At 40.8% G+C, this 26,182-nt stretch overlaps 1 protein-coding gene across 1 annotated transcript in view; it reads right to left on the bottom strand.

The window, feature by feature from the left end:
* OLA1 (Obg like ATPase 1) overlaps positions 1–26,182 on the bottom strand; it is a 544,166-nt gene that overhangs the window by 45,329 nt on the left and 472,655 nt on the right. The window contains exons 8-10 of the mRNA XM_078681546.1: positions 20,548–20,688; positions 19,721–19,817; positions 17,336–17,458 (exon numbers count right to left, since the gene is read on the bottom strand). Coding sequence (XP_078537672.1) covers positions 17,336–17,458; positions 19,721–19,817; positions 20,548–20,688 — 361 coding nt within the window. The remainder of the gene's footprint in view (positions 1–17,335; positions 17,459–19,720; positions 19,818–20,547; positions 20,689–26,182) is intronic.

Raw genomic sequence — 26,182 nt, 5'->3', positions numbered from 1 at the left:
CTGAGAAACTGCAGTGTCTCCTTCAGTTAGATCAATCATCAAAAACCTAGATGAATTATCAGTATATGAGGACTAGTTGATTATGTGTGATGATAAATTTGTGCCTCCTGAAAACATATCGGAAAGGAATACAATTTGTGAATAAGGAGCACCTTGGTCAAATCCTAACTAAAAGGAGAATTAAAGAACATTTTCGGTGGATGGGAATAGATATCAAAAAAGTAAAAGGGTTGAGTGCTGCAGTGAATGCAAGGAAGAAAAAAAAGACTAAACGTAGTCCATAATCTGAAATGGGTCACATAAATTAAATAAATAAATAAAATAAATACATGATCCAGGTAAGGCATGGTGGAGTAAGAAGTGAGTTATGGTTTGCTCCAGTTTTAGTGGACATTCACTCAATGGTTGGGCGTCAAAGTTTGAAGGAAGTAACAACCAAGGCCACCATTGCTGTGTTATAATTGATTTTTAAGAAGATGGCTTTCCTTTATTAGTCATCACTGATAATGATACACAACTTATTTCAGATGACATGAAGCTGCTTTTAGGCACGTGCGGTATCAAAAATAGTCACTGAGACCTGTAAAACTCCCAAGCTAGAAGCATGGCGGAGGGAGCCGACAGGTTAGTCAAAGGAACCATCCAAATAGCATTACAAAATGGTAAAGAGGTTGTACAGTCAGTTGATGAAATGCTATGGGCACAACACACAACAGAAAGTAGTGCTACTAAAGACTCACGGTTTGTAGTTATGAGGGGAAGGAGACCTGTTACCGAGTTGGTACCAGTGTGGCTCCAAGAATGTGGGTTCGGCTTGCGTATCAAAGAATATGAAAGAGTTGATTAGGATGGTCTGGAAGGTGGCGGCTGGGTCCAGGTCGACACTGGACATATTGGTGTCAGTTTAACTAGGTTCCGTGGTCTCTCCAAAGTCAAGGAGGTCCATGATTGGTATGTTGACAATAATGGCAAATGAAACTGGCGTAGGGTGGCACATTATTAGAAAAGGGAGGTTAGCTAGTAGGAGTGTGACAAGAGATTAATACAGACATTGCATACTGATGGGTGATAAAGAGTTGAGGCACCCACTCAAAGAATTAGGGTCGGAGGAAGGGACCTAGCAAGGAATGAAGGGGTCAACAAATCTCAAATCTACCTGCATGATTATATAAACATTAACCCTAGAGACCTGTTCACCTTTCCTTATGCGCTTGGGAAGTCGTGATATTTCATTTCGTAAAGTTTCTTTAGTTCTCATGCAGTCTTTGTTTCATTGTCATTCACTCTTCCTGTATTTTCTAGTTCTAGTCTTATATTGAAGGAAAGGAGATATCTTATATGTATATGTCATAATTGGAATGCCTTCAATTATGAAGTTTGGTTGTTTATCTCAAAGTCTGGTGTCCATTCCAAGAGAGTTGACTCCTGGCTGGCAATGGATCACGCTTGGTCAGGCATCATGGAATAAGGCCTAAGTTAACCTACTCTTGGTATCAGCAGCTTCTCTTCACAAACGTCTCACAATAGTTCTATGCTTTCAGAGTAATTGACACTGTCGTCTTTACAACCTTTTTCTCTCTGATCTTATCATTTAGTGCTTCCTTTTTCAGTAAACAATTGCTATGTTTTCTGTTCATCTAGGATTAGAAGGCTATATTATTTACACTATTCAACATTATAGCCAAACATTCATCAGGATATTTTTAACACAGCAGGGCACAAACCATCAACATAGCACAAATATAGCTTTACATACCTAGTATGGTGTCCAAAAGCACTCAACACCTACACAACATCCCAATGGACACATTAGATAGAACACAGATCATTTACCCAACAAAGCAGAATAGTTATCGATGTTCTCCTAGCAACACTTGCCATTACGCATCAACACAAATGAAAACATCAAGCAATGCACATTACAAAGAACATCACCCAGTTCCAGAAATATATAGATTCACCATGTAGTGAGGTATGACTGTGCTCAGAACACGCACCAATACAAAGTATCCTGTAATCACCCAACAAAGTATAGATAGATCTGTTGATAAATATTATAGCTCACTTTACAAGACTTACTACTTCCGATAAACTCACATAATGTCAATCCAGGCAACGTGAAAGTCAAATAATACCAGTCAGCTCTGAAGCCTCTTGACACAACCTTCAAACTCACTCAGAAAATGTTAAAAATCATCTAAATATCCATGTCAAACTAAACTATAAACAATGACATAACCTTCAATATACTGATGTCTACAACTCACAAAAAATACTCTGGTAGTTGATATAACACTGAAACCAGGGCTATGAGGTATCAACTAAGTAAGCAATGTGACTATGTGAGGCCAGACTAATGGTCGAATGCGTGCTTAAAAATATGCTAAATATGATTGTTAGAAACTGGGTTTCTGGTTGGCAGTGGTATGCACCCTGCCAAAGCAGAAACCACAATCTTAGCCAGGGTAATTCACAAACACATTCTTAATTAACCTGTGCTCACTTCCTGGGAGATTGGTACAGGTCAGTCAGGCTTAACTTAAGAGCACTTCAAACAGTAAAACATTGAAAACACACAAAGATACCGCACCTGGTTAGGCAAATAGAGCTTAATTCAATGAACAAACTGAGACCAGAACAACATTAATCCAATAAGTTGAACCAGAGTTATGAATTTTTAAAGAATAAACTGAAATGTAGTGCTTAAAAGCATAAAGGTCCAACCGGGGCTATTTGTCAAGCTAGTCCTGATCCAATCCAAAAATTCAGGCTCACCACGATGGTGCGCGAGTCAGATACAGTCTGCTGAAGTTTTACCTTCTCAAGAATTGTGCCAAGAGTCCTGTTCTCAGGGAAGCAGGTTGCCCGGAGCAAAGAGTGTGTCTCTGGCAGTGGCAAGCAGGTAGCGAAGAGCTGCCGGGCACTGCGGATAGACAGACTGGCGCTTCACGGTCGCGGATGGCAATACTTGCGGAGTGGAGAGATGAACTTGCACCTGCTCTGACCCTCTGTGGAAGGAGCACAGCTCCACAGCAAACAGGCCCATTCTCATTCACAAAGAGCCTAAACGCTTAATTTCAGGAGTCAAAAAAGAATTCCAAGGGCCCAGGACCGGAGGCGCCTCTTGGGGGTCAGGAGCTTATTGAAGACAGGTCCAGGAGCTGTGGGGAGCCTGTTATCTTTCGGCTGCTCAGATCAGGAGGCCATCAGACTAGTCCTTGGAGCCACTCTGGGGTTCTGGGATCACAATAGGTTTCAGGTCCAGTTCTTGCTCTACAGGTAAGAGGACAGCAGGTCAGCACAGTAAGAAAGCAGCTCTTCTAGAGCAGCATTCCAGCAGATTGGCAGTGCTTCAGCAGCCCTTCTTCATGACAGACCGTCTACATGTCCAGAATAGTACTGAAGTGGTAGGGTCAGAAGTCCTATTCCTTATACCCAGTGGGTTCTTTGAAGTGGGGGAAACTTCACAGAAGGGCTTTGAATTGCACAGAGGTTCTCACTTCCTGCCCTGTCTCCAGACTCACTATAGTGGGTTAAGCAGTTCTTTGTGTGAGACAGGACATAGCCTGTTCAGGCATAGGTGTGAGGCTGTAGTCAGCTCCTCCCATCCCATCCTGTCCAGGATGGCCCATCAAGATGTGGACGGCCGATCAAGTCACACCTCACCTCTGTCTAGAGGGAATGCACAAAGTCTAGCTGTCACCCACCCCATGTGTGTACTGGAGACATGCTGCAGGCAACAAGACTAAGAGCAAAAAATGCCATCTTTCTAAAAGTGAAGGCAACTGGGGGTTGGGCCCACTGGGAAAGAGGGTAGGTCGGGCCACTAGTGAATACAGAAAAAATGGGGATTTTACCTATGCCTCTGTTGTGAATAAACCAATGAATGCTGAATTGGGTAAACCAAAATTTATTAGTTTAGCCAGACTTTCAAGTCTTTTGAATTCATTTGTTTTTTAAATCAATCAGTTATTTTAGTTTAGGCAAAACAAAGAACATTATCAACTTCACGAATTGCCATATACTCCACAATACATAAATGTTCCACAAAAATACCAACATTAATACAATACTGGAGACATGACTACATAAATAATAATTACATGTATATACAATTCCAATACCAGAGTGCTCTTAGACACAGTGAAAAAATAGCGCTGTTATCTAATAGTACAGACTTGATCCTGATTATTCACCACACTTTTAGACAAAAAGCAGTATCGAGTGTCTCAACCCAATACAGCATATATCTGCTTATATGCAAATCTAGAATTGTTCTGCAATAATCACAATCAAATGAATGTAACAAAAATGAACAATGCCGACGCGTTTCAAGTCCCTTGGATGAATCAAAAGACTCTCATCAGGGCTGTCAAAGTCTGGTCCATGGAAACTATTTCTAAAACACAAAAACAAGAAAAACTTAATCTATCTTGCCCTGCCACCATTCAATATTTACAAAGGGATTTCTCCCGTGGGGAAGGTGCAGCCTACCTGCTGAGTTCGAATTCCAGGGCTGCACTTTTCATAAACTGTGGTCTGTGCCGTGGGTGCTCACTGGAACAAAGTGAGATTATTTTATCAAAAATCTGTGTGGCTCTAAATTCATAATAACGAGGCCAGCGAGGGCAGTATTTTACCTTTCATGTGTTGGTGCCGACGTCACATTTGTGTCACTTCCACCGGCAGAGAAAAAATCCTCACCTGGATCACATATTCTGAAATAATGTGAATAACAATAATCAGCCTCACACTGACTGTGTATGCAATGATTTTATGTTTAGGAAGTGTTCCACTGACTTACTTTGAGTCCGCCCTGAGGCGGTTCGACCCCGCTGTGGATAAATGGATGTACTTGATTTCTGTGGAAATACAAGTCAAACGGACACGTTTTAGTCATGGGCGCGTGCCGGCGCCAAACGCCACATTTGTCTCATTATTTGAGCCTTCCCAATGAAGCCTACCTTAACCCGTCTGTCACGGGGCTTCTCTGTGCCGCTGCCGATGGTCCGATTAATTCAAAATCTAAAAGAACAAACAGGCGGTGCACGTGTTAAACGGACCGCATTGTCCTCCGTGGAAAGCCAATTATCACAAACATCTCTGCGCTACACAGGGGCTTACCTTATTGCTCGTTTTGTGTAAACGTCCACATCACACCAAGCAGTACTTGCTCAAACGCTTTACAGGTCGCGCGAGTACTTCGCAAGTCTTTAGGAACCAAATCATGTGATCATCATGTGACTTGGGAGGGTGTGGGGACCAGCGTGGAGGCTTCTGGGAACAGTAGTTCTCCATAACTGTGGATTGCTGCCTATTCTTTACATTCTGTTTATTTCGCTCAGACAATTAAGCCCATTGTTCACGCTGTTAAACTTCATTATTAAGTAGGCTTCCTTTTGGAGTAAGGCCATTTCTACATTTGGATTATACTTGCAGTCAATCCAAAAAAGAATCGTCCACTTAAAATCATTTTCAGTGTGGTTACAGCTCACAAAATGTTCCACCATCGGCGCAGTCAGCACTTTTTTCTTAATCCGTGAACGGTGCTGTGTAATTCTGACATTAGCTGCTTGAGTTGTTTTTCCTATATACACCTTGTTGCAGGCGCACACCACAGCATAGACCACATTTTTGGTTCTACAATTTGTGAAGACATCATGTCTCCACATCACATCATTATTGGAAAAAACATTTCCTTCAAGTGTTGACACACAGGACACGCAATTGCCACATTTGCGGTGCCCGCAGATGGGTTTTAAATTCCATTGGGCAATAAGATCACTTTTTGGCTTCGGGATAAAACTATCTGCTTTGACCAACTGTTGCCCTAAGCTTTTGTTTTTACACATGGCGAAGATTGGTTTTTGAAGGGGAGGGTCCAGCGTTTCAAGTAGATGCCAGTTATTTAGAATAATGCGCTTGAATTGGTTTGTATGTTGGCCGTAGGTCGACACACAGACCAGTCTTTCAAGCTCCTCCTTCTTCTTCACCTTGAGCAAAGAGTCCCTTGGGATGAATCTAACTCGTTTCTTCGTGTGTGAGAGCAGCTTTTTTGGGTACCCCCTGTTTGCCATTTCTTTACAAAATAGGGAGGCGTGTGTCTCAAAATCAGATGAGTTCGTACAATTGCGTTTTATCCTTAGCATTTGCCCGTAGGGCAAATTTTCTCTTAAACTTTGTGGATGCGAGCTTTTGAAATGCAAGATTGTATTTCTATCCGTTGCTTTTTTGTGCATTGTTGTAAATAGCGTTCCCTCGCTGCTGCCTACTGTGACATCCAGAAAGGTCATTTTATTTTGACTAGAATTTAATGTGAATTTAATATCACTGTGTCGAGAGTTGAGCCAATCATGGAATTCATCTAGCTGGGTCTGACTCCCCTGCCACAGGAGCCAGACATCATCGATGTATCGTAGCCATTGATGTATGTTGTCCCTGATACCCAAACTGTGACTGAGGCTAAAGCGTTGCTCGACAAGATTGAGAAAGAAATTGCGATTTTTAAGGATAACACTCTTACTATTAAATCTTCCCAATTTGACAGGGACTCTAAAGCCTTTAAACTTGAACAAGTGTACCCCTTTCTTAAAGAGGATTTTTACACGTCAGGCGAGTCACGGGGGGCACTTTCATCGTATCAAGGCAGATCAAAGAACAGATTTCTTACTTTTTCCGATACAACCTCATCTGATTCCTCCAACGACTCCAGGCAAAATAATTCAAAAAGACGAGGTGCCACATCGGCCTCCTCTTCTTCTTCGTCTTTTTTAGCCAGGGGCGGGCAATCGCGCGTCCGTTTCAAACAACCATGGGAGATGCGCACCCGCAACAAGACTTACAACAACTAAATGTGTCAACTATAGTTAACCTCTCTGAAAAACAGCTAACAAAAGATGAGGAGATGCTCTTGGGCCTGGGCCTCAAGTTCGTCCCTAACAAAAAAACAGATTTCACGAAACTTAAATTGGAAGCATTGAACTTTTGTCGGAAGATACGACTAAAGGCATTCTTCGCTTCTGCCGAAATGACATCCAGTAGTGAAACCACAGGTTTGAGAGTCAAGTCGAGGTTTACACCGACCCAAAACATCCCCAAACAAATAGTTGCTTTTGAGCAAACGGTCTTATCATCGCTCACTAAACTGGAAAAAACGAAAAGATTTTTGAAAAATAATATCAGTAAGGGAATGACTACAGCAATCAGTGACTTGAAATCAGATACTTCGATCATAATCAAGCAGGCAGATAAGGGTGGGGCGGTTGTGCTATGGCCACGCTCCATGTACCTTACAGAAGGTCAGGCACATGTGAATAATCGCGAGTGGTACAGGCCATCCATGGAAGACCCTTTACACGCGATTCAAGATAAAATCCAGAGATTATCAAAAGAAGGGCTAGATGAGGGCTTTCTGGGATCCAGAGAGTATGAATACTTGAATAAAAAATTACCCCGAACACCGGTGTTGTATTTTTTGCCCAAAATACATAAAAATGCCCAGGTACCCCCGGGCCGCCCGATTGTTTCGGGCTGTGACTCCGCACTTGAGCCAGTATCGAAGTATATCGATTTCTTCCTAAAACCGTGTATACTGCAGGTCAAGTCACATCTTCGCGACACTATGGATTTCATCACCAAAATTGAGGGGAACCCATTTGATGCAGACACACAACTGATGGTAACACTTGACGTGGCCTCTCTATACACCCAAATTCCTCAAGATGAGGCTTTGGAAGTGATTGAAATTTATTTGGACCAGCGGGAGAGACCACACAGGGTACCCACGTCATTCATCTTGTCACTAGCAGAAATCACGTTACGGAGCAACTATTTTAAATTCGAGAATGAGTTCTACATTCAGATCAAGGGGACAGCCATGGGTTGTCCCTATGCGCCGGAGCTGGCGGTACTATATATGGACCAATATGAACACCGGTTCATATATAACAACAATCCATTCAGGGACAACATACATCAATGGCTACGATACATCGATGATGTCTGGCTCCTGTGGCAGGGGAGTCAGACCCAGCTAGATGAATTCCATGATTGGCTCAACTCTCGACACAGTGATATTAAATTCACATTAAATTCTAGTCAAAATAAAATGACCTTTCTGGATGTCACAGTAGGCAGCAGCGAGGGAACGCTATTTACAACAATGCACAAAAAAGCAACGGATAGAAATACAATCTTGCATTTCAAAAGCTCGCATCCACAAAGTTTAAGAGAAAATTTGCCCTACGGGCAAATGCTAAGGATAAAACGCAATTGTACGAACTCATCTGATTTTGAGACACACGCCTCCCTATTTTGTAAAGAAATGGCAAACAGGGGGTACCCAAAAAAGCTGCTCTCACACACGAAGAAACGAGTTAGATTCATCCCAAGGGACTCTTTGCTCAAGGTGAAGAAGAAGGAGGAGCTTGAAAGACTGGTCTGTGTGTCGACCTACGGCCAACATACAAACCAATTCAAGCGCATTATTCTAAATAACTGGCATCTACTTGAAACGCTGGACCCTCCACTTCAAAAACCAATCTTCGCCATGTGTAAAAACAAAAGCTTAGGGCAACAGTTGGTCAAAGCAGATAGTTTTATCCCGAAGCCAAAAAGTGATCTTATTGCCCAATGGAATTTAAAACCCATCTGCGGGCACCGCAAATGTGGCAATTGCGTGTCCTGTGTGTCAACACTTGAAGGAAATGTTTTTTCCAATAATGATGTGATGTGGAGACATGATGTCTTCACAAATTGTAGAACCAAAAATGTGGTCTATGCTGTGGTGTGCGCCTGCAACAAGGTGTATATAGGAAAAACAACTCAAGCAGCTAATGTCAGAATTACACAGCACCGTTCACGGATTAAGAAAAAAGTGCTGACTGCGCCGATGGTGGAACATTTTGTGAGCTGTAACCACACTGAAAATGATTTTAAGTGGACGATTCTTTTTTGGATTGACTGCAAGTATAATCCAAATGTAGAAATGGCCTTACTCCAAAAGGAAGCCTACTTAATAATGAAGTTTAACAGCGTGAACAATGGGCTTAATTGTCTGAGCGAAATAAACAGAATGTAAAGAATAGGCAGCAATCCACAGTTATGGAGAACTACTGTTCCCAGAAGCCTCCACGCTGGTCCCCACACCCTCCCAAGTCACATGATGATCACATGATTTGGTTCCTAAAGACTTGCGAAGTACTCGCGCGACCTGTAAAGCGTTTGAGCAAGTACTGCTTGGTGTGATGTGGACGTTTACACAAAACGAGCAATAAGGTAAGCCCCTGTGTAGCGCAGAGATGTTTGTGATAATTGGCTTTCCACGGAGGACAATGCGGTCCGTTTAACACGTGCACCGCCTGTTTGTTCTTTTAGATTTTGAATTAATCGGACCATCGGCAGCGGCACAGAGAAGCCCCGTGACAGACGGGTTAAGGTAGGCTTCATTGGGAAGGCTCAAATAATGAGACAAATGTGGCGTTTGGCGCCGGCACGCGCCCATGACTAAAACGTGTCCGTTTGACTTGTATTTCCACAGAAATCAAGTACATCCATTTATCCACAGCGGGGTCGAACCGCCTCAGGGCGGACTCAAAGTAAGTCAGTGGAACACTTCCTAAACATAAAATCATTGCATACACAGTCAGTGTGAGGCTGATTATTGTTATTCACATTATTTCAGAATATGTGATCCAGGTGAGGATTTTTTCTCTGCCGGTGGAAGTGACACAAATGTGACGTCGGCACCCACACATGAAAGGTAAAATACTGCCCTCGCTGGCCTCGTTATTATGAATTTAGAGCCACACAGATTTTTGATAAAATAATCTCACTTTGTTCCAGTGAGCACCCACGGCACAGACCACAGTTTATGAAAAGTGCAGCCCTGGAATTCGAACTCAGCAGGTAGGCTGCACCTTCCCCACGGGAGAAATCCCTTTGTAAATATTGAATGGTGGCAGGGCAAGATAGATTAAGTTTTTCTTGTTTTTGTGTTTTAGAAATAGTTTCCATGGACCAGACTTTGACAGCCCTGATGAGTCTTTTGATTCATCCAAGGGACTTGAAACGCGTCGGCATTGTTCATTTTTGTTACATTCATTTGATTGTGATTATTGCAGAACAATTCTAGATTTGCATATAAGCAGATATATGCTGTATTGGGTTGAGACACTCGATACTGCTTTTTGTCTAAAAGTGTGGTGAATAATCAGGATCAAGTCTGTACTATTAGATAACAGCGCTATTTTTTCACTGTGTCTAAGAGCACTCTGGTATTGGAATTGTATATACATGTAATTATTATTTATGTAGTCATGTCTCCAGTATTGTATTAATGTTGGTATTTTTGTGGAACATTTATGTATTGTGGAGTATCTGGCAATTCGTGAAGTTGATAATGTTCTTTGTTTTGCCTAAACTAAAATAACTGATTGATTTAAAAAACAAATGAATTCAAAAGACTTGAAAGTCTGGCTAAACTAATAAATTTTGGTTTACCCAATTCAGCATTCATTGGTTTATTCACAACAGAGGCATAGGTAAAATCCCCATTTTTTCTGTATCTTTCTAAAAGTGGCATTATTCAATTTGTGATGGCAAATTTGACTTAGCCATTCAAGTGGATTTTATCATTACAATCCCAAAGGTACTAAACGTGACAGATCTACTTCCTTCCAATTGGGAAGTACAGCTTGTTAGATGTAACAAGGAATCCACAATATTAAACTATGGGATGCGTAGACCTCACAGTAGTGAAAAGCGAATTTAGGAGTTTTTCACTATCAGGACATGTAAAACCTAAAAGTGTATGTCCTACCTTTTAATTACACAGCACCCTCCTGTGTGTGCTACCTAGGGCCTATTTTAAGGGTGACTTGCATGTAATAAAAGGGGGGTTAAGGCTGAGCAAGGGGCTTTTAAATGCAAGTCGACATGGCAGTGTGAACTGTACACACAGGCTCTGCAGCAGCAGGCCTGAGACATGTTTAAAGGGCTATTTAATCGGGTGGCACAATCAGTGCTGCAGGCCCATTAGTATAATTTAATTTACGGGCCCTGGACACATGTAGTGCACTATGCCAATTGTGGATAATCCAATCAAACAAGTTTAGGGGAGAGAGCACAAGCACTTTAGCACTGGTTAGCAGTGGTAAAGTGCACACGGTCCTATGGCCAACCAAAATAAGATCAGCAAAAAGGGGAGGAGGAAGGCAAAACGTTTGGGGGTTACCCTGCAGAAAGGGCCATTTCCAAAAAAGATGCAATATACTTACCCATATGTGTATCCGCATCTCCATCCTTGGGTCCCCACTCTTTCTTTTTCTATGTTGGCAACAAGCTCCAGAATCAAAAGACAATACAACCAGAAGTCTATATTCTCTTTCCCCTTTTATCCCTCTACAATCTGTCTAAAAATTCATGTCAGCCTTTCCCGAATACTTACTTTCTTATGCCCAGCCCATGATATTAGTTTTGTCAGTAATTCACAAAAGTTTTAGTAACGTGTGTACTCAGTTGTGTTTGAACCCATACAGTTCTGTGCAAGAAAAGAATTATATGAATGAAATAAAGAGTTGGAACTTCTGGGAAACATTGCCTTAAGATTAATATACATACACAAAAATAGAGGTTAGCCAACACAGTTCTTGCAGATACTCAGTAAAGCCCACTTTAACATAAAACGGATCAAATAGCATATGACCTCAACATCCATTCGGCATAAAGCTTTTCAGTCTCTGCAGCAGTAGGAAAACGACCTTGCATTCTTTTTTCATTTTATTAGACATGGTGTGAAACCGGTTAGGTGAGAAAACATCTTGTGACTGTATTTTTGCAATACACCGTTTTTGTATCTGAGTCACTTGATGTGGCTGGTGGCCCTAAATACACATCACAGGTGTAACAACTATGAAGCCATGTCCTGGCCATGGTACTTCATTAAATGCTGGTTCCATGCGAAGGTGTCTTTCTCCTGTTGTCTGTTAGGCATGGTTTAGTTTATTGCTAGATTACAGATACATAAGCCAAGCCTCGATGCCTTCAGTTTTTGAATGTCAAAGAACAGCGACACAGGTATATTAGTAAGTATAAGGCAATCCATGTCGTTGACCCAATTCAGGAAGGACCTCAAGACCTGGCTTCAACTGAACTGTCACACCCAGATGGATCAACAGACCCCTCCCCCCGTGTGGTATTTCATATGATAATAATCTATTTATATGGTTACTGTACTGCGTTGTCCAGTCTGATATTTCATATACAACTCATGGTCCTGAGCAGGCATGTTTGGTGAGAGAAGTGGTCAGGAAGATCTGCTCAGATAGACTTTGTTACTAACATCTCATATCTGAGTGCCTTTGTGAGATGTAAAGCGGCATGCATAGGTGAACTAACGGGAGGATTGCTGTGATGAAACCACTATAGGGAAAGCATTACGAGTGTTTCAGCAAGTGGAACTTAAAATATAGAATCTGACTTTGCTTATGGGGGCTTCACAGGAGTCACAAAGGTGCTTTTCCCTGCAGCTTTCTTAAAGAAGGCAGGGTTGATACACTATTACATAGTTTATTTTTGATACCTTGCCTATTGCTACAAACACAAGATTCATCTCAAGCACAACTAATGGCACTATGAGGCTCTCCCTAAAACCTTACACCTACAACAAAACATGCAAACATTTACAATTTCTAGTGTTACATTTAAGTAGCAGTTGGGTTTCACTCAAAATGTCATATGCATGATGTATAGATTCCACACATAAGCACACAGCAAATACAGAACAGTAACACGTAGGCATGGGAGTAGCCAGAAAATGTAAATACCTCCCACTTTGAACTAAAGCTCTTATGGCACCAAGAAAGTAAATTAAGTCATCACAACCCTCCCCAGAAGATCTCTCTTGTCCAAGGATCTAGCCATTCATCCTAATATCAAACCCCTGATATCCACCATTTCAAATGTACATTCTTTCATCCATCATTCAGTCTTTCACCATTCATTCTGTCCTTCCGTCTGTGTGCCCATCCATTTGCAAACCATTTGCAAAATTACGGACAAAAGGAGTCTGTAAAAGGGATCCTCATGGACAACGGACGTGAGGTCCAAATTACAGACGGTCTGTGAAATTTACGGACGGTTGGTCACCCTACTCTCAGGTGAGTACCCGCGCTATACAAACTCCTGATTGAGTATATACACTTTGGGAAAAATATTTACATCACTCCATTATTCGGATGTGCTGCTCACTTAGCAAAAATACACACACCCTTCACTCACCCTTAATAGGGTAATGTGTCTTTTAATGTGGTGTGGTATGGTAAATAAAGCAGTACTTGCAAAGGATGAGGCAAGTCTATTTGTTTAATTACTTTTTTAAAAACACATTAACATATACATTTTTGTTCTTCCAGAAAATATTTGTATTGGTTTTATTTAGTACTTAATGTAACCTTCAATCCAATTGAAAAGTAGTTTTTGCAATTAATTTATTTAAGAAGAGTTAAAAAAAAAATCACATAGCATGTAATTGTTTGACCACTGTGAATGTTAAAGTGAGATAAAATACATTTGCTTATTCCGATGTACATCCTTAAAAGCGACCGTGCATTTTTAGATCAAAATGTAAAGATACACACACTTAAAAACATTAAGGATCTAAGTGATAATTCAAACTTTCAAAAACAAAGTGTAAAATGTGGGACAATTACAAACTTTCTTTAATTTTGCAAAAACGGTTTGTTATTCTCTTTAATAGGTTCTATAGGTTTTAGTATGTGCTCGGTTTATTATTAGGTGATCGTTGGTGATATATATTCTCAAGGGAATAGATGTATTTATCTGAAAGTGAATTCAGTTTTCCTAAGAGACCTCTTTTTTAGGTCGAGCCTGGGCAGCGCATGCGCTGCTCTGCGAGGCATGCTGTATTCAGGTATGGACTGAAGCTCCGCCCATCTTTTCAATTGGCTCCTGCAACTGTCTTTTCTGAATAGTTGCTTCTGATTAGTTAATAGGCTTGTTAGTACCGCCTTAGTAACAATTGGTCTAAATTTGTAACCTCCCATGAGGACTGGGCTTTTTACTTGTGCTGTTACACAGTCTGTTTCAGCTACAGTCTGTGAGCACTATTTTCTTTTATGTCTTTAATCCAGCTGCTTTACCGGCATGACAGGCTCGCTCTAACCCACCCTGTTTTCATGACAGCGTTGCGCCCGATCATGGATGCTGCACTGTATCTTTCAAAAATGCTCCCTGTACAGCGCAGCACTTCTGCATGTGCTATGCTGCTTAACAAATGCTTTTTTTTGTAAAAACGCCCCACACCGTGCTTTCACTTTAATGGCAGCCGCACACCTTTCTTTAGATGTGGGTTGTCTAAAGAAAGGGGCGTGGCCGCCACTAAAGTGAAAGCACGGCATAGGGCACTTTTACAAATAAGCATTCGGAATGCAATAAGCTATTAGCATTGTAAATGACAATGCCTTTTATTTATGTTTAAAAACCAAAACATAAATAAAAGGCATAGTAATTTACAATGCCAATAGCTTAAACTCTCGCAAATGCAAGACCTATTAGATTGCAAATGCTTGTTCCTTTATATCACAAAGAAAATTTTAATGCAAGTTGATTCCACACCTTAAAGTTTGACTTTCTCTACAATGTATACTCCGCTTTTCAAATGTAACTTTTACGAAAGTAATTTTTTTCCCCCAATCGATATACCTGTGCTCTAGTAAACAGATCTGATAAGATTCCCAATAACACCTGAGAGACAACCTATTGGTTTAGAAACGGATATGTATCAGTGTTACGAATGTGGGCATGTAAGACTGGTGCACAAGCACTACTGTGAAAAGTGGGTACTGGTGGGTCTTGTGTATGCAACCTTGAGGCCTCTGTGTATTTGTCAGTAGAGAAGAGTGTGGCATACATTTAACTGGGCGACGGCTGCACATGCTGAAAGGTATGCATGTTCAAGTATCCAAATTTCACAGTTGTTTGGCAAGAGTTGCATTTAATAAAAGTGTAAACGTGTTTGCGTTGTTTTTTTGCCTGCAGTTGTGCCCCCAGGGCAGTAGTGGGCTTTGCAGCGTATTCAGTCAATGACGATGAGTTTAGTGCGAGTTGTACTCCGAGTGTGTCATGCACATTTGTGATGGTTCAGAGCCATACGGTTATTACTGGGATTTGCATTAAATATGTGTGTGCAAGATTTGATGAGAATGGTATATATCGAAGCTTCCAATTATTGTATGAGTAAGTATTCAGTATATCTGTAGGGGGATGTGCAAGTAATGGAAGCTGTGTTTCCTGGCACTTGGGATGCCATGTTATATTGTTAGCACTTCACATGCTCACATGTCCGGATGCCATTTGGACATTCATTCAGTGTAACCTGATAGAAATAGATCTATTAGTCACGAGGGGTGAAAATGTATGTCTTATTGGATGCCGCATATTTGTTACATTGTTGTAATTGAAACAGCATATTGTGTGTTCATTTGGAGTGTGATTAATCTGGTTAGGAGTGCAAATTCACAAACATCCTATTACTTCAAGGTTGTTACTTCTATGTGCCTAAAAGGCGTCGGGATGTTATCATTTTTATGAGGATGCCTACTGTCATCATACCGATCGTCAGTGTGGAGCATCCGGTTGTATACACTGATTCTATGCAGTTGATTTAAGTAATAAAATCAATTGAAGCAAAAGTGTACCGAGAGTTAAATTTCATTTCATAGCCAAAAATTGCCATTTTTAAGATTTGCTGCATGTGTAATTTTCGAAAACGACAGGATACATGTTTGCTTTTAATTCGGAAAATACTGCACCTGTCCAACATACACTGCCGGAAAATAAAACTGGTTATTTTGTACATGCTCAAATTAGAGGTAAATCCACATATACACACAAATAAAGAGAATTAAAGAATTCAGTTGTTCAGTACTTTGAAGTTTTTTTTGTTTTGAAAATGGACGTGTCACTTTATAACATATTGAATTATACTTGGTTGTTTCATTGGGTTCTATGTACGTGGCAAATTTGGAGAACTTTGAATAACTATTTTACTCTTTATTTCTGACGGAGGGTTTGTGTTAAAACTAATGTGTTCATCGTGCCATTCCTCAAAAAACAATGTATAATCTTTGAAATCCTTGACCAACATTCTCTGCAATTCACATGTCCAATTAGAAAAGTGATTAGTATGTAGAGGTTTTTAACTGCCTAGTTATAGACCAAACAAAACATTCAATTTCCTGTGGAAAGAGCATCTAACCTTAACTATGCTGGTACTAGACCACCAGAGTGTTTAAGGGGCGAGGGAGGGAGTCAGAGAGCTGGGAGATATGGGGGAGGGTGTGGAAAAAGAGGAGGAACATGGGGAGAGGAATGAGGGGGAGAATAAGAGAATGGTGGAAATGAGGTTTGAGGGACAGAGAAAGAGGCAGAAAGAGAGAACAAAGCAACTCACTTAGATTTGCCAGACAATACCTGATAATGCATTTGTTAACATGGGTCGCTATGCAAAGCATACATACACAGTCCGTGCTCTCCAGTGTAGCTCTGAATTGTTGATCAAGTACAACAAAGGAGACCACGATTTTCACTGATCAACTCTACAGCCCTCTTAATAACGCGTTTAACCGCATGCGTGCGGTAGGATTTGGCCCGTACGCTGGGTTTTTCGTAATCGCACTTTACGTGACGAGCTGGGCTCGTCATGAGCGTGCGAGGAGGCTACCTCATGACGAGCCCAGCTCGTCATCAGGGTCGAAGGGGTTAAGCTTGCAAGTAACTGGGTTTATCTAGCTAGCATATGCTGAAGTGTCTACAAACTCAATATGTTAATGGTGGAGTTCTTTTTAATGGTAGGTATTTTTTTATATTCAGAACAAATGACTTTGAAAAGTGTGGACGAATTTTTAATAGATCAAGGCTTTTACAATAATTGTACATGCAATCTTAGACACAAAAAAAATCAAGAATAGGTTTGTGTGTTCCTTAGGCTACACTGAAATGAACCATGCCATATTCTGTCGTTGGGATGGGAGAGTAGGGGCGGAGGTAGTAGGGAAGAGAAGCGGGGGTTGAAAAACATTATTAAGCATACGACTATGGCACTAACACTAGAGCTGACAGTCTTTGGATTTGGTTAGCTGTCACACTGACACAAAGTGCCTATGTTAATCATTTCCCCACAAGTAGAAAACACACTGACAGGATAGCAGCAGTCTCTGTATTAATCTACAATACGAAATGACTGCCAGCTTCCCTGTCGCAATCAACTGCTCTCCGATGAAAGCACAGTGGGGAAATATGACATAAGAGGACTCACCTTGCAGGCATTTTCAGATCCCTCTTCCTTAAAATCGTCATATTTCATGACCTCTGCCATTATGAAGCCCTTTTCGAAATCAGTGTGTATCTTCCCTGCAGCTTGAGGAGCCCTTGTCCCTTTCTGTAGAAGGATAAACAGAAAGGAAATTAATTGTGCTCGAGCTGGATTGCAAAGGCGCTGTTTTGGGTCCTAAAATGGATTTCAGATCACCCCTCAATTGTGGTTCCATGCTAATCAGCCACCCCTAAAATCTTCAAATCAGAAAGTCACAATATCTATACTATCGCGATTAATGTTTAGATAAAAGGAAGCAATGGACTTCGCAGAGGTCAGCCCTTTCTCATTATATTTAACACACATCTAGGACTGCAGCGCTGTAGTCATGCTGTGGGGTTACCAACTCCAAAATAAATCGCAGGTTAGCAACTATCAATTACAACGAAAAACTGAACAAAAATATTGAAATAAAAATTTTACTTTACCACGAAATTTAAATGGGAAGCATTTTTTTATTTTAATTTCATGCTCTTATTTTTTGACAATTTTAGATTGCATCTAATAAAAATCGAAAGGAAACGTGTTGTAGCTTGTGCCAATAACCAGATTTAATATCTTCGGTACCATACACATGTATTTCAAGAATCTGTGCAAGCCTGGATACTGCACAGAGTTTCAGAACGGCCATGGACAGGTTCCTACCATCTTCTTTTTAAGTCACCATATGCAAGAGCCTGGTAAAATGCAATGAGTAGTTTGAAAATGCACAGTGGCTATCAGACTACAGGCCACACAAAGGGATCTCGGAATGCACATGCCGTACTGGAAATCTATGCTAATGACAAGCCCCTTAATAAATACAATCATTCATGAAACAGAATTGGAGTTTATGTTGGAGAAGAAAAATGCCCAGAATTATAATTGCCACGCCATACAATGGATGCACACACAAGCACCGAAAGACACGCGAGGAGTAATGGTGACCTTAGGGCTGCCTAATAAAGCATGTTAAAGTGCTTAGGAGCCTGACAATGTAAAGCACAGTTATTTCAATGCAAGATGTATTGGGTTAATATTGCGACTCACTGATGCTTACCTGACTAAATATCCTTGCACATTAGATCACATTGTTACTTGCAATCACTCTTAAGATTAACCAGCTTTCATGCTTGCTAGCAAGGCGTAAACTATCATTCTTGGAAGACGTGGCAAGCTGGTCAGGAAACATGCCTTACGAGTACTGCGTGCCCACATTTATACGTTTTTCTGTTATGCTTTCTTGTGACTACACCAGAGACATAGGTACTATATTGTTTTGCTGCGTGTGTAAACAGGTTTATAAAAAATAGCCCTCCTGACAGACAGATCTAAATTCGAAGTTGTTCCTTGGAATGTTTTCATTTTTACATATAGATGGGTTACTGAAACCGTCCTTTAAGGATTCTTTTTAAACAGTGAGCTGTGCAACGCCAAATTGAGGGAGAACGTGAAAAACACAAATCTAATTTATTTTACATAAGTCAGGTGGTAACATTCAGCAACAGCTATGTATTGCTAAAAAGCTTCAAATATGACTAACCTTGGCTGCCAGTACTTACATCTTTAGCAGCAACAACAACCTCCTCTGTTGGTGTACTGTAAGGGTAAATCAGTCACTGGCTATGGTTCTAACGCACACACATCTGGATGTAAGTTCCACGTGCTCTCACTTTAGCAGCGAACGACATTTGCTTGAAAAATCGCCTCCTACAGCTGCCTTTAAAAATATCATTGTTTCCTATCGAAATCAGGGACTCACATACCCTGGCGTTGCTTACTAGTGTTTCGTCGGGAGTGAAACCACAAGGTGACAATCAAAATAAGTGCTTGTAAAACTGTGGCCTCTTAAGACATGGATTGCAAAATGAACCCTTATTCCGAGCAGTGCTCAGCCCAGAACATCATGTTAATGCTGCCTTTATTGCCTAACACGCGATCCTAGCAAGGGAAAGGCGGAAAAAGCACCACCCTACAAGGAAACTGAACTCGGCAAACGCAAAATGAAATGCAGCATCAATTTCAATGCAGACAAACCCAGTCACACAGATTAAGCAAGCACAATACGGGCGAGGCCTTATCTCGGACCGCAGGAGGCGGGCAGGGAGATCCCGCAGGATGGAGAAATGCAGGCTATGTAATGGGAAGAATCAATTGTCCCCCGCCTCAATCAATGCGCCTCCACTTTCACTGTTCAGCAGCTCACAAATAATTAAAGTTATCCCGGACAAAAAGCTCATCTGTAATGACGAGCTCACCGCCGCCGCGACGAACTTCAAAGTGGCTGCTATCAATCTGAATTCAATAGTGTGGAACCGGAAGGCGCCGGTGAAGCAGTGTGGCTCTTACCCGGACGGTCCAGGCGCGCACCTCGTCAGGGCCGGCCGTGAAGAAGTATTCGAGCTGGAGGGCCGCAAAGCCAGTCTTGATGATCTTGGACAAAGCGCTGCAGGGAAACACCAAAGACCTGGTTAGTATACTCGAGGAGAACTTGTCTGTCAAGTCAACGCATGTGTGCTTTTGGAAACACCTGACTGACACACATAATCAATGTTTTTGTAAGGGGAAGGCAAAAGGGCAACGAGGAGCCCGTTATTTAAAACTGAATAACAGTCATCAAATGAACCAAATAAGGGGGTGTAAATACCATGTTAAATAACTACTCCCACAGAGAGCGTTACTCCTCCAAATTTGTTTGCTCATTTTATTGTTAAATGAAACAATGCTTATGCTACAATTTCAATACAGCCACCATTTCAGAATTAATAAAACGCATTTCCACAACAATAAAGAAAAATATATCGAGAAAAAATATTCTTTTTTTTAACAATTTATGACTTTCAAACTTAAAAACACAGAAAATCTCTCTTTCTCGTTACTACCCCAAGCGCTGCATTAAAAAAAAAGACGCAAGAGTTTTGGTGATCAGTCCTCTCAGAAACGTGCATAACGAACACCTATGTTATAATTAAAACACCGCACAGAGATGACAGATGACAGTTAAAAACTTAATTTAAAATAAATCTTTTCACTCTGTCTCATGGTAAAGAAAGGAGAAGATTCTCTCTTTATAATGGTAATTACTCTGTCATTTATTATTCTATCAGCGCAAGCAATTAAATTACAGCAAGGAAATAGTTGATAATAAAGTGTAGCGAAAATGAATGCTAATTAACCTCTGTGTCATTTTCTCTTCCAGATACTTCTGTTTCTCCTCATCACTCATGTCTTGCAACTTGAGCTCCAAGGCCCCACTAAAAGGAATGACCAAGGCTCCCGGGTCATGCTTGTCCACCCACTCTTTAATTTTTATCAACCTGTAGAGAAAGAAGGGCACAACATTATCCTGTAGTGCATGCATGACTGTCCCGCATTCATTATTATCAAGTAGCACATACATATTCATAAGAATTGCACGGTTTTATGATGCCATCTTTTTGTGTATAGCTTTCCAAGGTCAAGACATTAACAGGCAGCGATTGTGGCAGGTGTACTCCATTAATATGTTACTGTTATCTGTACTTAAAAAACACGACTGATTAAACAATTCTTTCGCACTGGAGAGACTGGCTCAAACTTTTACATGTTTAGTTTGGCAAAAGGCTAACCGTAAAGAAAGGTTCTCGGCTTTCTCGCGTTCGTATTCTTGCATGCAAGCCCCAGCCGTGCAAGCAGCAGAAGGGCCTTTCCCGGTGTTAAATGAGTACTGAATAGCCAAATAGAAAGTTACCAGTGCTGCACATTTATCCTATAGTCCATAGCTGATATTTTACGATGATCTTGATTTATTCAAACGAACCTTAATGGGAAGTTCAAAGTTTTTTTACACTGCGTTATTTAAAAAAAATAGAAGTTTTGAGTACAATGCTAAACCTAAAAACCAAAAGGCTAAAAAACACTGCCACTCAGGATGTATAGTTAGTTATGCAACTGTAATCCCCACAATGCGCTGCTTATGATCTCATAAGTGAGATGACATATCAGGCCACCACCGACATTGATGACATCAATGAATTTACTCAATGCCCTTATTCCTCCTCAATATGGCTAAGAATGTGCACTGAATCATACATACTTATATTCAAACTGTAGAAAGACAAGACTATTCACACGCACTGGAAAACATTGCTATTTATGTGGCTGAAATGGACATTCAAGCAGATATTGACAAGGGCTCGTTCAATGCATTCCTAAATCATGCAAGGGAAATATTACATAAACAGTATATTTCATGATCCGCACCCATACCATTGACTGAACGGGGACAGTTCACTCTAACCACGATTTCTTGCTATAGGGGAATGAGTGGCAAAAAAAATGCATGATTACAATTGCCAATCTGGTATGGTCAAGGGCTGTTGACCTGTAGGCGTAGGTTTACCCACCAAATTAAATTGAAAAAAGGTATCTTAAACCTATGACCGTAATTATGTGTGTTAATCAGGGTGATAGAATTGTTTTCAATTGTGCAAACAGAAATTCTGTTGTAAAAGAGTAGACGCTGATATTGGTAAAGGTATACTTAATTTATCAATTGTGCTGCAAGGTGGGCTTGGACAGAAGTGTGTAAAGCTGTCGGTGGGCCAAACAAGCATAGCTACCATTAAAGTTACACAGCTGACTTGCAGCTATGTTGACAAAACACTCACCATCCTGTTCCTCCGAGGTTAACAATTGTCCAAAACATACATATAAGGATGATCTCACCATCGTGCAACAATCACCATTAGGTCTCCAATGGCGGAATAACAATTCAATGGTATAATCGAAAACGTTCGTTCTTAGTATCAGTATAAATGAAATCAAAAAGATGTCCTTTGGGGATGGTTAAGGACTGCCTAAGGAAGAGGTACGTTTTAAATGCTTAGTAATAGCATTACTCTCAACACTGTGCTGTGGTTCCACATTCAGTTTGGGATGCTTGAGGTTTTAGATCATTTTACTGGATTCTCGAGCACCTGGGGTCAACCACACAGTGATCTGACTTTCCACTTTCTTTACAGTTACTGAGAAACTAGGGTAAAGAGAGGACTTAACATAGCCAAAGAGACTGACTATAGCATTCTGTGTGCTACCTTTGTCCATGTGACTCACTATTGCAAACCGAGATCACAGTAAACAAGTGAGTTCACAAGCCTGTCAATGACATCCAAACCTCTTCCCATGTAATAATAATATCTGCCGCACAATATTTTAACTGTTCTTCCTCGCTACACAAGCTTATCTTTGGTGCAGAATTTCAGGTCCAGAAGATGCTAGGGCATTCTATTTTTTGTGCTATTAATAATTCTATGGACCCTAATTTCATAGCAGTAAACAAAAGACATACTAATTTTCAAAGATAAAGCTCTAGCTAGTTAACGAGTTTATTGCATACTTACAATGACCAAGCAGTATCTGAGTTCCAAACCTGCTACGACCACCAGTAATAACATGGACTGCATGACTCACCACCCATGTAGAGCCACCCGTGCAACAAGCATTGGCAAAGCTAACAGGTCTCACCTTTGGGACGTGTTAGCTTTGCCACAGTGTTTGTGACGCTGTGCAACATGGCTACAGAGGTGAGAAAAAACAAGCCTGTGACAAGGCCGGAGGAGTGATTTTGCAGCCACTGCTTAAAAAAAAGTGGGTGGGGGAAATAATATCAAGGGTGCAGAGTGGGAGGAAGCAACATGAGGGGATGAAGGGGCACGGGGAGCAACAGTAAGGGCTCGGGTTGGGGGAAGCAACACCGAGGGTGTGGTAAGCATGACAGAGGGCAGAGGGAAGGAACACAAAGAGCAGAGAGGCAGAAGTAACATAAAGAGCAGGGGGAAAAGTAAAAGACACGGGCAAGAGAGAGCAGCGTGGAAGAAAGGAAAGGAAGCAACTGGGTAAGAAAGAGCAATGTGGAGATGGAGGAGGAGAAGCACAAGAACGAGAATAACACATGGTGGGAGAAAACACATAAGTGCAACATGGAGGAGGGGTGGGGGAACACACGGGTAGGAGAAAGAAAGAGCTGGTGGAGAGGATGACACCTGGAATACACAAGCACTCTCATGGAGTGCTAAACCAAAAAGTAAAAAGAAGTGCTTGAAACATAAGCAGTAGAAGGACACAAGCAATACGGCCATGCTCCAGAGAAAACATAAGAAAAGAAACCCCACACAAGCTAACAAATAAAAAGCAAGCAAACGAGAGTGAAAATAAAGCCAACCATTGAGTAAGCAATGGGATCTAAGCCCTCTGCAAACTGACAATAGGTCTTTTAGCAACAGACAGCTTGGGTTTTATGGCAGGCAAGAAGTAAAAATGAGTACATTAGTTATTCAACTAGAGTACAATAGGGCATGGGTCACCAGTGTTAAACTGCAGGGCCTAGTAATCAGATCTAGCATCCAGAAAAAGGTCTCAACATTGGGTCTTCAAAATATGTCAAAGAAATCAGTAGTCTCCTATTGGTCATATGGAATTAAATTCAGAAGAAGGCAAGAAAATAGCGTCGTTATTCAAAACAAAACAGTGCAATAAAGAAAGCTTTAACCGATTAAACAGCCAACGAGATACAAATTGCTCAATTAGTTTCCATTTTCCTATACCAAATGGGCCATCAATAGAGAATGAAGCAGTTATCCTCTTCACATGTGAAGACGGGATCACTGTTCAAATTAAAATATGGCAATCATTTTGCAGCAGTTCCTAAGAATTTATGGTGCCTACTTTTGGTTAACACAAAGAGAAGAGTGACTGTGGCATGGAAAAACCCTTGAGGAAGCTAGAGCTCCAAAAGGTATGTTTTTTAAGTATTGTGAGTTAAATATCAGGGACGTAACAGGTAGGTTGCACAAGTTAGCAGATGAAATGTCGTGTTCATTAGATGTGTTAGGTCACAAAACTATACCCCATTTTATTGTCCAAAGTACAATATGAAGAGCACAAGCCTGCTTGTAGGGCAACTTCGTATCACCCACAACCAGAAACTGGTTAATGAGCAGCACAAATCGACACCATAACTTTGTAATTTGTTCTTGTAGCATAGCAAGGTCCGTACATTATTTCAATATTGTTCTGCCTTTTTAATTTGACATATTGCTTAGGCATTTCTACTTTTTGTCCAGTACTGATATGTGGAATTTTTCTTAAATTAAACTGTCGGGACACATTTTAATACATACATTATAAAGCAAATGTTCGTTTGTTTGCACTGTATGAAATATTTCTGTTTATAAACTGAATGGAAATGCAGTCTCACGTTGTACAAGGCACAATACAGTCATGCATTACATCAATAGGTAGAAACTCAGAAGTGATGGGAAAGATTATCCAAATTTCAGAAGCAGAGGGAAAGAAATATTGGCAAGATTAAAAAAAAGAGGCAAGCAAAATACAAGAGTGTAATATCTGGCGAAGAGCGCACATTAAAATAAAGTATACTTGTGGTGCTGGAGTATTACATTATAAGTCATTCAGACACAGTGATCTCTACACAGATCCTGCAAGTTCAGGTGTCAGGCACATACAGATTGAAAGGGAGATTGTTTAATTTCCAGAGTATGGGAAAGGGAAAATAAAACAAGGGTTAAACCCAGAAGCTGTTAAATGTTGTAATACTGAACGAGGTTTCCACAGGTCCCACATTACCAGTATGTAAGGAACTACTGTTTTTTGGAGGTAGAGTGCAGAGTTCAGATTCAAGGGGTTATGTACAGGTTGGGGGATGCGAGGCAGCTAGCACAAATTGACAGAGAAGGACTGTCCGTCTTATCTAAGGTGCATAGCCACGTATCCACACATTTTTGCTGCATGTCCTGCATTCTCCAAACTCTAAATAAACCCCCCCCTCAGTACTACTGATTACAAGTATCGACTATCAATGGCGCATTCTTTTCAGGTGATACGTCGCAAAAGAGATCCCAGTTTAGTATATAGACATCATTTCTACATGTTATAGTCATGAGAACGTCATTAATAAGCGAAAAAGTAAAGAGCAAATTCGATCGATTCTGAATATCATGTAATGGCTTGGTCTTCTGAGTAATGTTTAGTCTCCTCACCAAGGATTCGCATTTTCGGATTAATTCGTAAATAACAGTATTGTTTGGTGGGTGGAATAGTGTAGTGTTCAAATAACATATCTTTACTAAATGATGTCGGACTTAGTTCATTTGATTCTTCCATGTAGGAAAGACCCTTCTAAAAGAAGGGCTTTCCTCTCAAACAATACCTAATACTATGGCTACTCACCGGCTCTCTGTTTCATTCTGGGAAAACTCAGTAAAACAATTTACATCTTCACACTTTTGACACCAGTTCATTCAAATACATTTCCAATCCCCTCCCCCACCTTTGTGAAGAACCTCTCAGCTTCTTCATTGACACAGTTGGGAAGATTCGTCACAATGCCCACTTTTCTACTACTCAGCTTCACTACTTCAAACGCAATCTGGAATCAGATTTCCATGATCTCCTGCTAATCAGTAGCAACTTTGTTTCTCCCTTTGATCCTTGCACTCTGGCACCATACAACGAGCTAGAAACCCTCTGTTCCACCCCATAAAACACATATTCAACATCAACCATGATTCACACTAGATGCCTTGGAGCCACTTGTGAAACATCGCTCTATTGATTGCTCTAGCCCAGGGAACTGCTGCCAGACTGTAAAAAACCTGTCACCAAACGTCTGCTACACATTGTCTCTCGACAACTGGAATCCATCTTTCAAGGCAATAATCTGCTTGTCACTAATCAGACAGGGTTCCAGCTGCTTTAAGAATCCTAGCGAGTAAGTGATCAACACAGTTAATGAGGATATACAAATGCTAA

The sequence above is a fragment of the Lissotriton helveticus genome, chromosome 3_1, assembly GCF_964261635.1.
Source record: "Lissotriton helveticus chromosome 3_1, aLisHel1.1, whole genome shotgun sequence".
In the NCBI taxonomy this organism is placed as follows: Eukaryota; Metazoa; Chordata; class Amphibia; order Caudata; family Salamandridae; genus Lissotriton; species Lissotriton helveticus.
The sequence above is the reverse complement of the archived record's forward strand: the minus strand, read 5'-3'. Positions and strand labels throughout refer to the sequence as shown.